We start from the raw sequence: 17,379 nt of genomic DNA, 5'->3' as shown, positions 1-17,379 counted from the left end.
TGTAAAGAAACTGCTAATGATAGATGCGCAAGACCACCCGTCAAGTAGAGAGGCTTTGGGATGTTTGTATGGCTGATAATTAATATCTAGCCAATTGGAACATTTTTAAATCGTGTTTTCTGTGTTATATTTCATCAGCAACAACAATACTGAACTTCTATAAAGACGTGTTTGGACATTAACGTCTGAATGCAGAATTATCCAAAGGCCTGAGGACATTTCTCTGCATGAAAGACTCGTGAATGGGAGATTGTCCTGCTGCTGCTTCTCCGATAAGGTAGGAAATTAAATATGACAGAAATGTGGACGATTGACAGGGCTCATAACCAGTGGTGTAGCTGGGGGTATACAGGGCATCAGGCGTTTATACACACAAATTAAGCCGTTTAAAAGTTTACGTGAAGTTTATTTATAAACAAATTTCGAGAGGAGCACGTGCTTCTGATTGATAGCACCTGGTCCACATTAGCTAACACTGATTTACCAATCAGACGACTCCTTAACCACTAAAAATAACCGGAGTATCTTACTTCAGCCATCTTTGCCTTGAAGAATTCCCCCCTTCCACCCCTACTCCTCCCATTTCCTTGTCAGGGCAAAACGGAGGCCTAGTGGTTGGCACCACGGCCGCACAGCAAGAATGTCACCGGCTCGGACACTTCCTGGCCAGGTCGGCATTTCTGTGCGGAGTTTGCATGTTCTCCTCGTGTTTGCGTGGGTTTTCACCGGGCTCTCCGGTTTCCTCCCACAGACCTAAAACATGTAACATAAGCAAACTGACAGCATAGACACTTCCCAGCATCAAATTACTTCCTACATTATCAAGCAGGGGAGTTCTCGAGACCTACCTGAAATCGGACTCCCCTCTCGCCCTGCAATGGGAGGGAGACCCGGGCTCGAGGATCTCACGAGTTCAGGGCTCTCTCCCGGGACAGCATGCCAAACTAGCTTCATAATCAATCATCAGCTAAGGGCGAACTCTTGAAGTACACTAAATGTTCCTTTGAAATGACTTTTGGTGCAATAAATCATCCTGAATAGTTGAACGTGCTAAAATATTCTTTATATGCGTTTTATAACTGAAATTTAATTACTAAACAAAATGAATCATGAATTTGCCAAGAAAAGCACCACTTTACCATTGCCTACTCTTAAAATGTGGGTTGGGGGGGGGGGGGGGGGTAATAGTACACCAGTTTTTTTAGGACCACACCACTGGCTTAAAGAAATATTTAAAAGCTAAGGAAAGATAACCTTGCTGTTTTTTTGTCCCACTCATTTATAGTCATGTGATTTGTCGGTGCCATTTTACGGACGTTTAAGATCTTAATGTCGAATTTTAATGCTTATTATTATAGTATTTCTGTACAACATAACTTTTTTTTTTTTTTACAAATGACATTCTTTCATCATTCATTCACTCATTTTCATCTGCTTTTCCAGAGCCGGGTCGCGGGGGCAGCAGTCTTAGGAGAGAACCCCAGACTTCCCTCTCCCCAGACACTTTCTCCAGCTCCTCCGGGGGGATCCCAAGGCATTCCTACACCAACCCGAGAGACATAAGCTGCATCCCAAATCTCATACTTATGCACTATTCTACGCCATTTTGTAGTATAAATAGTGTAAGTAGTGCGTTCACATTGAAAACTCTAAAAAAATCATAAGTGCACTTTGATTACCCGGATGTTGCTCACGTAGTGGAAGGGGCAGAGCTACCAGGCGCAGATGTTGGATAACTTTATTTTAGATTGTGAAAGCAAAATTCTCCTACGAGAGTGATTATAGCGCCTCCCGATGGTGAATGCGGTTATAATTATGGCAGGTATTATTTGATACTTCAGTCGTTTATTTCACTGATTTGGCGACCGTCAAACGTCATCAGGGAAACGGTCTGAATTTCCGCTTAGTGAAAAAATGTTAGTGCTCCATTTGGGACAACACTACATACATATACTATGCTGTTGAGTGTGTAAGTGCATAGTGTGCCATTTGAGACGCAGCTATAGTCCCTCCAGCGTGTCCTGGGTTTCCCTCGAGGCCTTCTCCCGGTGGGACATGCCTGGAACACCTCTCAAGGTAGGTGTCCAGGAGGCATCAAAAACAGATGCCCGAGCCCCCTCAGCTGACTTCTCTCGATGTGGAGGAGCAGCGGCTCTACTCCAAGCTCCTCACCCTATCCATAAGAGTGCACCCTGCTACCCTTCAAAGGGAACTCATTTCGGCCGCATGTATCCGAGATCTTGTCCTTTCAGTCATGACCCAAAGCTCATGACCATAGGTGAAAGTAGGAACGTAGATTGACCGGTAAATCATGAGCTTTGCTTTTCAGCTCAGCTCCTTCTTTACCACATCGGATCGGTACATCGACCGCATTACTGCTGCTGCTGCACCAATCTGTCTTGTCAATCTCATGTTCCATCCCTCCCTCACTACTAAACAAAACCCCAATATACTTGAACTCCTCCACCTGGGGTTAGGACTTTCCTCCAACCTGGAGATGGCCTCCATGAACCGCCAAATTATCGTGGTGGAGGGGTTTGAGTGCCTGAGTGTTGCTAGGAGCTATGTTGTCGGGGGCTAATGCCCCTGGTAGGGTCTCCAAAAAGGTAAAGGTGACAGGTCAGACAAAGTGCAGTTCAAAAACCTCTTATGAGTTACTTAACATCGAAGACCGTGACATCTCCGAGTATGGCCGGTATGGGGCTGGTGCATTGTGGAGCGGGTGGTGGTCGAAGGTTAGGACCATGACAAACTGATCATCGGACATTCTTTCACGGCCCTTAAAGTCAAACTGTTTCCCCTGTGTTTGCTTTGGTATGTATATGTAACAGAGGCCAGCTAGTAGGTGCTGTGCAGGTAAACCTCACTCCTCTGACCTCTAAAGGTGCTCTAGCGACAGATGCTAGAGGCCATGGTCTTTAGCCTCCTTGGTAGAGCAACCGACTCCCATGCTGAAGGTCGCCGGTTCGATACCAGCTCGGAGTGGGTTAAGTGGCGTAGGATCGGCGGGGTTACATACATATATATATATATATATATATATATATATATATATCAGAAGTCGCGTTAACCGAATATTTTCCGTCATTGACAGAATTTTTTCAGCAGTGACAGAAAAATTTGAAGGTGATCCGTCGTTTTGATGAGGGTGATCTATTGTAATTTGTAGCTGTTATTCCCACTCTTGTCCAGCTGATGGCGATTGCCCTTGTTTTGTCTCCTCTTTGTCACTGCTGCGCTGCGTACAGTGGTAAAAATCTCACCGCAGCTGAGTGTAAGAAGTTTCTTTAAACGGCCAAATAGTTGCGATATTAATAATAAAGGTGAAAAAAAGAGGAAGTGATGCCGTGGACTATGAAGAACAAACAGACAAAAATCCTCAGTCGCCGACAGCTGTTGTTACGGGCCAGCCAAGCAGCAACAAGGTCAGGTGGTTTGGAGTGCGCTGTGAGCTGAGCACTACCGAAGGCAGAGGGGTGAAGCCGCGCCCCTGGTGCTGAAGGAGCTTATGCTGCAGTATTTTTTCCCGGTGAAACGAGTGCTTGCAAGACCGGGAAATCCCACATTTAGAAAATCCAGCAAACTTCTGATCACTTCCTTAGGAGAAATGTTTCCTAACTACAAAACGCTGTCTGAAATGGCGCTACCCAGATAGCAGGTAGTAATCAGCCCGAGCTCGGTTGCCCTTCGGCGCCTCCGACTCTGCATCGGCGAGTGTTATCTGGGTTTTTATCTGGGCTCGCTCCCACACATGCCTTTGTGATGCGGCTGTAAAGCACTGGCCCGACTCCTGTTAACCACATCTGACCCGAGACTGTCTGTAAAGTTCGGGCCGCTTCTGGCAAGGACTCTCCAGTGTGGCAGCAGAACGTGGCTTCAGCCTCCAGAACAAAATTAAAACTGTCATGAGAAGTCGACTTTCCGAGGCAAAGAAACAGAATTTAATGACAACTGCCTCTGCATCAGTTTGTCTTGATGCGTTTGATTACGCACAGGCCAGCACCCAGTTCAGGTCGAAGCAGGAGGAAGATATGAGTTAAGGCGGATATGAGTTATTGTTCATTTGTCAAATAAATAAATAAATGAATAATTTAGCCAAATGCCCGTCGTGCAAGTTCATTATTAAAATATGAATGAAAAAAGCGATTAGAAAATATGCAAATTAAATGACGGTCAATAAAAGGTTATGGCGGAATTTTTACAACCCTCTCCATCAAAATGACGGACAATAAGAAAGTCTAACGCGACCTCTGATATATATATATATATATATATATATATATATATATATATATATATATATATATATATATATATGACCAACTGTATTTCTGTGTGGTTTGGCAACGCTACTGTAAAGGACCGCAAACATCTGCAGAGAGTGGTGAATACTGCAGATAAGACCATCAGGACCCCACAGCCTTCTCTGCAGACTATCTACCATCGCACAGTAAACAAGAGAGCTGCCTTCGTCCCGAAAGACCCCACGCACCCACAACACAGAATATTCACACTCCTACCCTCAGAGCGGAGGTATAGGCGCGCTGTTTCCCATCAGCTATCAGACTTAGGATAACGGAGAGCCAATGGACATAAAGAGTTTCATTTTCTGCTCAGTAGCACTCTATATTCACCATCCCAGTTTGCACTGTTGATGCATACAATTGCACTCAATCTGCTCCGGCCATTATACTGTTGTTTGCACATTAGCCAATTGCACTAGGCACTTTTTACATAATGAGCACACTTTTAAGAACTGCTATACATGGTTTACATCTGTTTACTTTACTCCACAATCAGTATTATATTTAGTTTACGTTCGTAGATATTTGTGTATATATATACAGTGGCGCCTGTAACAGAGTTACAATTGCACTCTGTTAAAATTATAACACTTTTCAAATTCTATTGTGATTTTTATTTATTTAAATATTTTATTTCATATTTGTGAATTTTATCATTTTAAGAATGATTTTGGAGTCATTTTCATTTATTTACTATGGCAGTGTTTAACCTGCACACCGCCCCTTTTTGTACCTCTTGTGTTGCCGTAGTTCGTTTTTTTCCCCTCCCACCCTCACAATGCTGCTGTATTGATGAGGGTAGGTTGTGTAGAGCGTTGCTCCTGATTGTATTTCATATTTATCGTTCTAAAGCAAGTGTTTATAATTTTTATGAAAACTATATAACTTATTATATATAATATTATGTATTATATTACATATATGCTATATTTTCTATAGATTGACAGAAGTGCTAACCGCATGGCAGATCGCCATTTTGTCTGCATGTTGCTTCAGTTCTCAGTGAGAAAACTTTATTATTTTGTGTAAATAGGGGTCGGGTGTGCAGTGCAGGCAGAAGACAACATAATCGTGTTTAATTGTCTTCTCCAGGTACGTTTTACTGTCTTTTTGTTTTGTTTGCCTTTTGTTTTACTCAACGCACATTTTTGTTGTCCACCAGGTGGCTCTGTTGTGCGTAATTTTTGCACATGCATTTTTGTTTGTAGTTAAGTTTGGTTTCTTATGATAAAGAAATGTTCATTTTCTTGAAACTGTAGAAAAAAAAAAAGAAAGTGTTTTCCTGCACATTTTAAATTGATAATTTCTAAAAGTGCAATTGTGTATAAATTGTAAAAGTTATCTAATGTAATTACATATTGTTAAGAAAACAATTCATTTGACCAGTCACAATGCTGCTGTATTGATGAGGGGGTCAGATGTGCAGTGCAGGCAGAAGACAACATAATTGTGTTTAATTGTCTTCTCCAGGTGGCTCTGTTGACTATATAAAGTGAAGGAAAGCAGCTCTTGGTGTTGTCTCAATTTCATTGAGTGAAAGTAGCTCCGTTACACCTGCAAGCGTATGGCAGTACGCACTGTGCGTACCTTCCATGAGAGGGCGCGAATTAATGCCGCTTTTTAAAATTTTTTATTACAAAATTTAAATTGATTATTAAACAGCATACACTACGATATATTGATAAAGCAAGAAAGAATGACAACAAATAAAGGTGTGTGTTTTAAAGTGTGTATGTGCTACTTGCATGGTGGGAGATGGGTAAAGAAATCTAATGGCTTTAGTTTTACTGGTGGATTTTCCGCACCTAAAAATCACCATTCAGATAGCTATTGTTATAAAACAGGGTTAAAATGAGTAAACGCTCTTTAAAACAGCAAAACTTAATTGAGACATTTGACAAAATGCCTCAAACTAATGAGACAAACACCGCAGTCTCATTATCAGCACCTGAGCCTGGGAACCGGTCTCGTTCATCAGACAGATCAGAACCAGCTGCTGCGCGGCCTCCTCGCATGGAACAGCTACCATTCAAGGTGTTTTAAACTATTTTATCTGACAGACTGGCATAAATAAGCAGATGTGGCGTGTGTGTGTTGTTGCACTAGATTATTGGTTCCTTTTTTTTTTTATTATCGGAAGGGTATTTTATTTTGAAAGGCGGTTTAAAGGAAATAGACATGACATAATTACTTTCCTTTTACTTCAATATTTTGCATTCTTCTTATTTCAGTGTTTAAAGTTTCGATAGTGTTCTCTTTACATCCATGTGAAAAATAATATAGGTATTTATAAGCGAGTATGACCTCGTAGGCGCGACATTATAGCTGACGTATGCCTATATTATTACATTGATATGGATGTTTAGATTATTCAGTATCTTCAGTAAGGTTAATTATTGTATCATTATTGTGAGGGAAACAGATATAAGTTAAGTTAATGAGCACAATGGCTAGCCCAAATTAAATTCTGTATGTTTATTTTGTTTCTTTTTCTTTCATTACATATAAATTATATATGTAAAATGTGAATCAGGGCTTTAAATTTAATCGGGTTGACACTTTACATTTATTTCTGAGAAGGTTTATGTAGCATATCTGCATTTTCCTATAAAAATGAGAACAAATGAGTTTAAAAATTGTGTACTGATCAACAGACATTTCTGTGTTGTGAAGATTTGTTGGACTGATGTCTGTTATATTCTTTATGATACAGAGAGACAAGAATAAACTCAAGTTCGACCACATTGCTGTATGGATCCTTTCATTTAAACCATCAAACACAACGCAGAAGGACATCCATTACACAGACATTTCCTTTCTCACGAGTTTCTGAAGTGTTTCACACTTTCAACCGAGTTTGTTCCACCGAGGTAAATGTTCAGTGCTGTTGCGAATATGCGAATTTGTAAACGCCTGTCCTGCTCTTTCAAATTATTTGATTAAATGAATTAAATTGTAATTGACTGGCGCAACATGGTAAAACTTTTAATTTAGGCCCCTCTGAAACTGAACATTACACTTTAATTTAGCCTAGATTATTATTTTATTTGACAGTTCAGTTCGTGGTTTGGCATTGTTAAAGCATATTGCGGTCATTTTAGGGTGCTTTCACACCTGTGAATCGATTCAGTTGTTCCGAAACAGAGATTAAAATTGTTACATTGTTGCTCTTGGAGTGGTTCGCTTTCACACTGCAAAGTTTCTAATCGGACCAAAAGAGCTAAAACAAGTCACGTGCGAGTAAACTCTCCTTACATTGGTCAGAGTGTCAGGGTTTATTTTGCAGCGTCCCGCTCAGCTGTCAGGAGAGGTGGTGGTTTGGTGGTGATTGACAGGGTGCGCGCGTGACGTGTCTAAGGAGAGATGTGGTGGGGAGGGGTGAGAAGGGTGCGCGAAGATGCCTATTTGAGGACTGGGAGAGAGACGCGAGATTACCGGGAGATCATCACTCGTTTGCGGGCATCCGGAGACTCGCGAAACTTCCCGCCCTACTCATAATTCTCTCTTCATATAGCCGTAAGCCTATTATATATCCATAAAACACTGTGATATAACCGCGCTCGGATCGGATCGCTTTCTTACTGCAATCGAACCGCTCCAGGGTTCGTTTCAATCGAGCCGAGACCACCTCATTCAAGCGATCTCGGAGCGATTACTTTGGCGCGGAACAGAGCGCGATTGCCCTGTTCACATATGCCAAACGAACCGCGCTAACTGGGCAAACGAGACACGTTCCGAAACAAACGTGTAGGTGTGAAAGCACCCTTAAAGTACTTCACTTCAAATGTTATTGGTTCTTCTATTTTATCTAGAAGATAACTGACCAAGACAAATATTTGTACAAAGAGACAAACAATATACGAAATTAGTTTTAAAAAGACATTTTTTCTAAGAAAAATATAGGCTGCAATTTTTATTTTTGTTTGAGCCAGTCCAATACTCAACTGTGCGGGTGGATGATTGTCGGGGATTTAATTAATGCTTCACTAATTGTATTTTATCACAATTTTCTGTCATATATTTGCAAATTTTGTAATATGTCAATTTTAAAGATTACGCCTTTAGATTTCAGCGAAATATTAAAATTAAAAAGGAAACAAGTTATGTCATAACGAATGCCCTTGAATAATGCAGCAAGCAGTGTTTCTTGACATGACTGGCGGAAGGGGGCGGGGCGGTGCTGAATTTGTGCATACCTTGGATTAAAATCCTGCAGGCGCCCCTGTATATATACATACATTTCATAGTTATTCTTCTGTCACTTCTAAATGTGTATGTCGGGGGCAACGTAGTGGTAGTGCTGTCGCTTCACAGCAAGAAGGTCGCTGGTTCTATGTTCTCCCTGCATTCGCGTGGTTTTCCTCCAAGTGCACTGGTTTCCCCCACAGTCCAAAGACATGCGCTATAGGTCAGGGGTTTCCAAACTTTTCAGCCCGCGACCCCCAAAATAACAATGCCAGTGACTCGCGACCCCCAATATCCTCTGAGGTGGTTATAAATACAGAATCCTTGCATGCAATGACGCAGACACACCAATTAAATTTGTGTCAGTGCTTTAAATGTGCCAGAAAGTATAACCTGATGTTATAAAATCAAAATGCATCTGACGCTATTGCTGCCTTTAATATAATGTAATTACCCCAGGGGTCGCAATCCAATAGAACTAGTAACTATAAGCTACTATAGTAACTATATAGTATATAGTAACTATAAACGACTATTTTTATTTTCAGTATAGTTATGGATAAAATATGTTAATTCTTATGGTTTAATAAAAATAAATAGATTTTTGGAAATCACCAGGCGACCCCCCTTCATTGCCCCGCGACCCCTCGCGGGGTCCCAACCCCCACTTTGAGAACCACTGCTATAGGTGAATTGGGTAGGCTAAATTGTTCGTAGTGTATGAGTGTGAAAGGGTGTGTATGGATGTTTCCCAGAGATGGGTTGCAGCTGGAAGGGCATCCGCTGCGTAAAACATATGCTTGATAAGTTGGCGGTTCATTCCGCTGTGGCGACCCCGGATTAATAAGAGACTAAGCCGAAAAGAAAATGTATGAATGAATGTGTATGTCATGTGTGGTATATGTATGACTTCACTGTGGACGGCAAAGTAAGAATTTCATTGTACAGGGCATTGTGTTTCCTTACTGTGCACATGACAATAAACTAATTCATTTGAATGTGTGTGTGTTTAAAAATAATTAGAATTTGTTTTATAAATATTTATTATTTTGAAACAAAAGTGTATAAAACAGACTGTTCATTTTTTTTTAAAGGAATAAAAAGTTAAATCGTGTACAATGAGTAGCGGCTGGGATTTTTAAACAGAATCATATGTACTTCACACTATTTCAAAGTTTGTTTTCAGCCTATTATTAGGCAGCATATCATATTTAACTATGTATTACAACATTAATTTAACGCTGAGCCGTGCATTTTCAATGTTATTTTTATTTTATACGCAGCTTGAACAGGACTTTTATTTTGAATTTTCTATGTGACGTCATTAAGCCGCGCGCGCTCCCGCGTATGTTGTGATTCGTGAAGCGGCTGGACCATGTTTGTTATAAAGCTTTTGTTATTACGCGTTAATATTTTAATATAGATTTTTGAAAGAATATCAACAGTCAAACACGTTATAATTTTAGAAGCATTGCTGCATGTCTGAACGGCTACTGAAGTCAACTTGCAGAGCTTCAGGTAAGGTAATAAAAGAAAGTTAATGCAGAAAAGTTGCGCCTCTTTTTGTTTCATAAACACGAACTCGATCTGATTGCAAGTTTAATGTTGAGAGAAACGGAGCTTTACGAGTCCTATTAATCACAATTTATTTGCCTTGCTTTATTTAAAGGATTTAACTAATCAAATAAGACCACCACAATATTTTCCATTAAGGGAAAAGATAATCACATTTCTTTCTCAAAGCTTTATGTGGTTAAGAGAGGCCCAGTGAAGATTCAGTCAACAAAATGTAGTAATAATGGTGTCTGAAGTGTAAGTTTAAGCATATTTTTATAACATAATTCAGATATTATGTATTTATTTCTTAATGAATCACTTTTTTTTCGAGTGTAACTGCAGCAGAAACCACAGACATTGTTTAGCAAATCACTAGCGTAGCCAGAAGAGACTGAGGTAAAGTTGATTTTATAGTCACGTATTTGGACTTTCTCTTTAATAATATAATTTCATTTAATTATTACTTGCTAATTCTAAACAGGGAAATCATATTAGCAGTAAACGACTATCAAAGTAGAACATTGTTCACGGTGAATAGATAGTAAATGTTGTTTAGAAGTCAGACTTTCATTCTAATATGGTAAACAATATAGAGACTGCCAAATGAACAAATGTGCGAATATAAAACCAATTTTACTTCTATCAGAAAAGCGAGTCTGTTTGTGTCTCAGAAAAAACAGATTCTGCGAAAATAAATAAGTTATCGAGATAATTGGTTAATTTTGACATGGATAACACACAGCTTCATATATTTTGTTGTTTTAAAAGGAAATGAAATGTTATTGACATTATCATAAGTGTTTTTGTTGTGTTTTTCTGAAATTATCCATTACGACTGATGGTGATACAAAATTCTTGTAAAACAGAATTCTTCATGTGAACAACATACATAATGAACCAACAAGATCCTTGACAGCCATATTTAATACAGAAATAAAAAAAACACAGGCATGTTAATGCCATTTGAATTTCAAAACAATCAATGCCAATAAAGAAAAATTAAATTTCCATGTCAGATTCTAAGTGGACTGCAAAAACATTTCAAAATACAGGCATTGCAATTATGGAAATTGGAAAAACATTATAATAAAGTAATGAAAACAAACAACTGTGCTCATTGTAAAGTTGTACTGCTGTGAGAACAATAATTATAAAGTAATTACTTCTTTACATTCAGCCAGTTTCTGAGACAAAGTCCATGTAACCGTAGGTTCACATCGAAAGCGGCGAGAGCGTCCAAGGTCGCTCTGGCTGCCCTGGCGACAAAGCTGTCTGCCTTCAGCTCCGACGGCGAGAGCGTCAAAATTCGTTTTAATTTAAAGGAGCCGTTGCAGCATGTCAGTAACATTCCTGCATAAAACATGTTTCTAGCGTGAAAATGTTGCGCACTTCTTATCAAATTCATATAATAATGGAAGATCAAGTTGCGTGTGGTGCGGCTTTGCTCTATTTATCCAATGTGTCCATATGTCTGATATATCCTGAAGCAGTTATACCGTTTTGTACTGTCACGTCGCGCGAGATTCCCGCTTTTTTAAGATAAATATATATAACATTAATGAACATCAGTAACTCGCCAGTAACTTATTTAATGCACGTTCCTGTAAGAAAACATTGTAATTAATTGGAAATCTGGCGACCGCAATCATAAAACCCTTGGGAACAACTGTGGTTGGAACCAAAGTTCACAGGTCTGTGTTCTCTGAACTCCTCTCAAGCGGTGGACGTCTTCATTCTGATTGCTTGCCGCCGAACAGCATAATAACTCATAACCATGCCCACGCCGGCAAAGACGTGCCGCGCTGCTCCTCGCCGCCGGCTCTCATTGAAAATTAATGACTTCCGGCTACTTTGACGCTCTCACCGCTTTCGGTGTAAACGTACGGTAAGAATTCTGGGCGTTGATAGGTCTATTTTGTTTCTACTCAGCCCCCCTACAATTTTAGCGATTAGCTCATAAACTACACTAAATTATCGCCTCAGTCCTCTTTCATATCTGCTTATCTGCTATAGATACACTTGTATCACTTATACCAGGGGTTCTCAACCTTTTTCACTTCAAGGCCCACCTTTTTCTCCGAAATCTTTTGAAGACCCAGACTGATTGACTAGAGAAAATGCTTATTTTAAAGCTTTGTGTATTAGCAAAACATTTCATTGGCTTCTATTATTCCCTTATTTTTCTACATCATTAAAAAAAAAAAAAAAAACGAAACATTGTGTGTGTATATATATATATATATATATATATACACAGTTGAAGTCAGAATTATTAGCCCCCCTAAATTATTAGACCGCTTCTTTATTTTTTCCCCAATTTCTGTTTAACGGAGAGAAGATTTTTCCAGCACATTTCTAAACATAATTATTTTAATAACTCATTTCTAATAACTGATTGATTTTATCTTTGCCATAATGACAGTAAATAATATTTCACTAGATATTTTTCAAGACACTTCTATACAGCTAAAAGTGACATTTAAAGGCTTAACTAGGTTAATTAGGTTAACTAGGCAGGTTAGGATAATTAGGCAAGTTATTGTATATCGATGGTTTGTTCTGTAGACTACCAAGAAAAAAAATAGCTTAAAGGGGCTAATTATTTCGTCCCTAAAATAGTGTTTAAAAAATTTAAAAAACGGCTTTTATTGTAGCCGAAATAAAACAAATAAGACTTTCTCCAGAAGAAAAAATATTATCAGACATACTCTGAAAATTTCCTTGCTCTCTTAAACATCTTTTAGGAAATATTTAAAAAGGAAAAAATAAATTAAAAGGGGGGGCTAATAACTTTGACTTCAACTGTGTGATTTATAGTTGCTGGTCAAAAGAATGAAAACTCAATGAGAACAATGAACATGATTAATAAAATCCTTTACAAGCTGACTGCAAATGTCTCCTATAACACGGCTTAGTTGTGCACCTTTGTGGTGCTAGTTTTTAATGTTGTTGTTTTTCCACCTAACAGGTGATTTAAAGCAATGAATGAGTGACTCACTCGCGTCACCAGGAGCTGTTTGAGGAGGAAAACCTGTTAAAAATGGCGTTTATTAAACAGGAGAGTGAAGATCTGAGGATTACAGAGGTGTTCACACTAAAACATGAAGATCCTGGGAAACAAACAGGTTGGATTTCAGAGATGTTATCATAAATGCAATGAGTTTAAACATCTACAAGGCTGAAATAAACAGCGCTGAGGCAGCAAAAGTTTGATAAGGCAACTTAAAGCAGATATTATTTTAGCAGTGCAAATCAGTCAACTGAGTTTATCGGTCTTTGTCAGGTGACGTAACCCCCGTGACCGGCGAGTTGCATTACGGGTGTCGGCCGGCATTTTTGTTGCATCAGACTTCGCGATAGCTGTTCGCTGGTTTGAGCGATTTTCAAAACAAACACGATGGTACCTTCTTGCCGCGTTAAGAACGGTAACAGTAAAGGCTGATTTATACTTCTGCGTCAAACACCGGCGTATGCTACGGCGCTGACGCATAGCCCTTCGCCGTCGCTGACGTGCACCTCTCAAAAAATGTAACTACACGTCGCAACAACGCGTAGCGCAAGCTCTGTGATTGGTCGGCTTGGTAGAGCTGACGAGTCGGGGCGGGACCGAGAGCCGCGCGAATGGCACGAGCCCGATGTAGCGATTGTTTACAAGTGTGGAGTCCCGTGAAGGAGCTCCGGATGGAAAGTTTTGTTTTGTGTTTACCTCATAGTTAAAGTTGTTGCACGTCCGCCGGTTTCTGCCTCAAAATGAGCGAGTTTGAGTCACTTGTACAACCAGGAAGTGTTCAGGAAACGCAAAACAGAAGCGAAGAAACTCGACACAGAGGAACATTTACATCTCACTGCCAACTAGCGTTTCGGAAGTGTTAATGCAGACCAACAGAGGCAGCGCGAAGAAGTATAAATGCACAGCTATGGGCGTTGCCTGCGCCGTGAGTTACGCCGGTCACTTGACGCAGAAATATAAACCAGGCTTAAGTCGCACGATCGAAAAGAAAACTAAATTAATCACGACGACAAATATTTTAAGTTTCCCACCCGGAAGCAAGGATATGGAAGGAAGGTGGCAGAAATAACAAAAGAGACGTCAGATGGCCTGGGTTGCAATGCAAACATATCTCCGTATATGTATGTTTGCTCTCGACATTTCCACAAAGGTAAGCACCTTTCAAGCAACGTTACAATTATCATTGATTAGGCTTTTAAATGCTTATGTTAATTCAATGTAACACTTCAGTTTTGGGTGTAAAACATTTTAAAATCTGATTGTAAAGCTACTCATTGTTAAAATAATTAAAAAATCACGGAAGACTTCAGCTGATTTACTCACCTTTTGTAAAACAGTTTATTTATGGGGTGTCTTTTTTTTCTAACAACAAAGGTTTTTGTTGAAAACCTTCCAGGATTTTTCTACATGTAGAGCATTTTTTTGTTAAATGTTTTAAATCTCAGCTTTATGAAAGTGTTTTTTTTTATCTGTTTGAAATCACTATAGAAAAAAAAACAAAGTAAAGGGATGGAGACATAATAATAATAATACATTTTATTTAAAGGCGCCTTTCTAGCAACTCAAGGACACCGTACAATCAACAAGAGCAATAAAACAACAAGAGAAATAATAAAATATACACAGCAATAGTGCAGATAAAATGAAGTATTAAAAGCCATCTTAAATAAGTGGGTTTTGAGTCTTGATTTGAACAGTGTAAGGGTGTCAATGTTTCTGATGGCAGGTGGTAGTGAGTTCCAAAGCCGCGAAGCAGAGCGGCTGAATGCTCTGTTGCCCATAGTCGAAAGGCGAGAAGAGGGAACAGACAAGTGGAGGGAGGAAGAAGATCGCAGGGTGCGAGAAGGAATAGAAATGTGGATGAGGGCAGACAAATATGGAGGGGCGAGATTGTGGATGGCTTTGAATGTTAACATCTAGATTTTAAAGTCAATTCGAAAATGAACAGGTAACCAGTGAAGCTGCTGCAGGACAGGGGTGATGTGATGAGAAGAAGGGGTTCTGGGGCCTCATGTACGAAGACTTGCGTGGAAATCTTACTAAAACATTGCGTACGCACAAAGCTGTAAATGTGCGTACGCAGAAAAAAATTCAGATGTATGAAACACTGCGTACGCCGAATCTCACGCATATTCTTTTGTACATCCGATTGAACATGAAACTGAGCGCAACATGCACAAGCACAAAACCCCTCCCTGCCTCCTCCCCTGTATGAATATGCTAATGACTATGCTAATGGTAAAACCCAACGAAAAAGCAATGGCAAAAGCAAGCAAAAAGAGAAACTTTGAACAGAATGTGAATTGGAGGTGCTGCTTTCGGAGGTAGATCGGAGAAAAGCGGTGTTATTTGCAAGTTTGTTCTCCGGAATTAACAACAAAAGAAAAAAAAAATAGAGTGGGAGAGTTTAGCTGATGCGGTTAACACAGTTGGGTCTGAACATCGCACTGAGTGCATTAAAATAAAGAAATAGTGTGGTTTATATCTGTAAAATGTTGCAGCACTCTGAACAGTCTCAGTGGCGTGCTCGTAAGACGCATGTGATCATGTTTTGACACGTTCGAGCATGAACTTGGCTCGAATCCAGCGTCTGATGAACTCTTTCTTCTTTTTTTCCCCCGCTACATATCAGATTTTGCCTACTATTTATCACGAGAAAGACAAGTAGGAATCATTAATAAGTCTGTGCATCATATTTTATTTGCACATTTATTGAATGGAAATGTTTCTGATTCACGCATGCAAATTCATCTTCAGATAGTGTCTTTATAGCAATGTGCGTGCGGTAGATCGCTCAGATTACATTGGGAAAACAGGCGACCACTGCAAATTGTGCTTTAATGTTTAGCTGGTCAACTGTATGGTATGGAAACCATATATACATGCTAGATGAACCTGTCTCATACAGCTGCCATTGCAAGGCTCAAAGACACTTTGTAGAGAGGAATTTAACACAACTGCCTCTAGAAGTCGCCAATGGAAATAAAACAGACACGCACAAAAAATGTGCGTACGCCAGCCAGAAAGCTGCCGTGAAGCTGCGCACATTCCCACGTTCAGTTCATTGTTAGTAAATCCAAACGTGAGCGATTCTGAGCGTGAAACCTGGCGTACGCAAAGTTTTTGTGCGTACGCAGCGTTGATACATGAGGCCCCTGGTGATGATACGAGCAGCTGAGTTCTGGACCAACTGAAGCTTACGGAGAGATTTATGAGCGAGACCAAAGAGAAGAGAGTTGCAGTAATCTAAACGAGATGTGACAAGGCTATGAACGAGAACAGCAGTGGCATGAGGGGTAAGAGAAGGGCGGAGACGGTTAATGTTGCGTAGATGGAAGTAAGCAGAACGGGTGATGTTATTGATGTGAGAATCAAAGGATAGGGTGCTATCAAGGTTGACACCCAGACTCCTAGCCTGTTTAGAGGGATAAATGGAACAGTCGTCAATTGAGAGAGAAAAGCTGTCAGTTTTGGAGAGTGTTGATTTGGTACCAACAAGCAAAACCTCAGTTTTTGAACTATTTAACTTGAGAAAGTTAAGAGAGAGCCAGGACTTGATTTCTGCTAAGCAGTCTGTAAGGGATGTAGGTGGAAAACAAGAAGAGGGTTTGCCAGAGAGAAAGAGCTGGGTGTCATCCGCATAGCAGTGAAACTGTATGTTATATTTATAAGTATATTATAAGTAAATTTTATTCTATAAGTGAGTTAATACTTTAAGAGGTTAAGTGCAGTGGCGTAGCGCAAAATGCGGGGGCCCCCCTGCAGGGATCACTGACGGGGCCCTCTGATGAAAAGGCGGGGGGGTGGAGCGATCACAAACTGAGGGGACGGGGGAAGTCGATGGAGCGACGACGCGAGAGAGCGATCACAAATTGAGGAGCGGAGAATGGGGATGGAGTGACAACGCGGGGAAGACTTCACAAACTGAGGAACGATCACAAACTAAAGGAGCGGGAAAGTGGGGCGGGTGGAGCGACGACGCGGGGTAGCGTTCACAAACTGAGAAGCGATCACAAACTGACACCGAAAGCGGCGAGAGCGTCAAAGTAGCCAGAAGTCATTCATTTTCAATGAGAACCGGCGGCGAAAAGTAGCGTGGCGCGTCTTCTCCGGTGTGGCCGTCGAGAAGAGTTTAAATCAAGTCAACTTTATGGTAATGACCTATGACGCGGTTCGGCGGCAAGCAATCAGAATGAAGTAGTCCACAGCCAACCTGCATATGAAACGACGGACACGACCCAGACTGGGCACCATCTCTATGTCTGGGCCGCGCAGAAATGAAACAGACAGACACTGCGCGCTCTGCAAGACGAACCAGGAGGG

At 40.4% G+C, this 17,379-nt stretch overlaps 1 protein-coding gene across 6 annotated transcripts in view; it reads left to right on the top strand.

Annotated features, from left to right (window-relative positions):
• The first annotated feature begins 1,718 nt into the window (after positions 1 to 1,718).
• Positions 1,719 to 17,379, top strand: part of si:cabz01021428.1 — a 41,093-nt gene continuing 25,432 nt past the window's right edge. For 2 of the 6 annotated variants that reach the window (XM_073948553.1, XM_073948548.1), the window contains exons 1-3: positions 5,693 to 6,338; positions 7,018 to 7,174; positions 13,015 to 13,171. In XM_073948553.1, the coding sequence (XP_073804654.1) occupies positions 13,087 to 13,171 (85 nt within the window). In that variant the 5' untranslated portion in view covers positions 5,693 to 6,338; positions 7,018 to 7,174; positions 13,015 to 13,086. Of the gene's footprint in view, positions 2,077 to 5,076; positions 5,103 to 5,337; positions 5,397 to 5,692; positions 6,339 to 7,017; positions 7,175 to 9,781; positions 10,008 to 13,014; positions 13,172 to 17,379 lie in introns of those variants that run through there. The other 4 variants (XM_073948550.1, XM_073948551.1, XM_073948549.1 and 1 more) reach the window with 4 other exon arrangements.

The sequence above is a fragment of the Danio rerio genome, chromosome 4 (assembly GCF_049306965.1).
Source record: "Danio rerio strain Tuebingen ecotype United States chromosome 4, GRCz12tu, whole genome shotgun sequence".
Lineage (NCBI taxonomy): Eukaryota > Metazoa > Chordata > Actinopteri > Cypriniformes > Danionidae > Danio > Danio rerio.
This window is presented reverse-complemented; position numbering and strand designations above follow the sequence as displayed.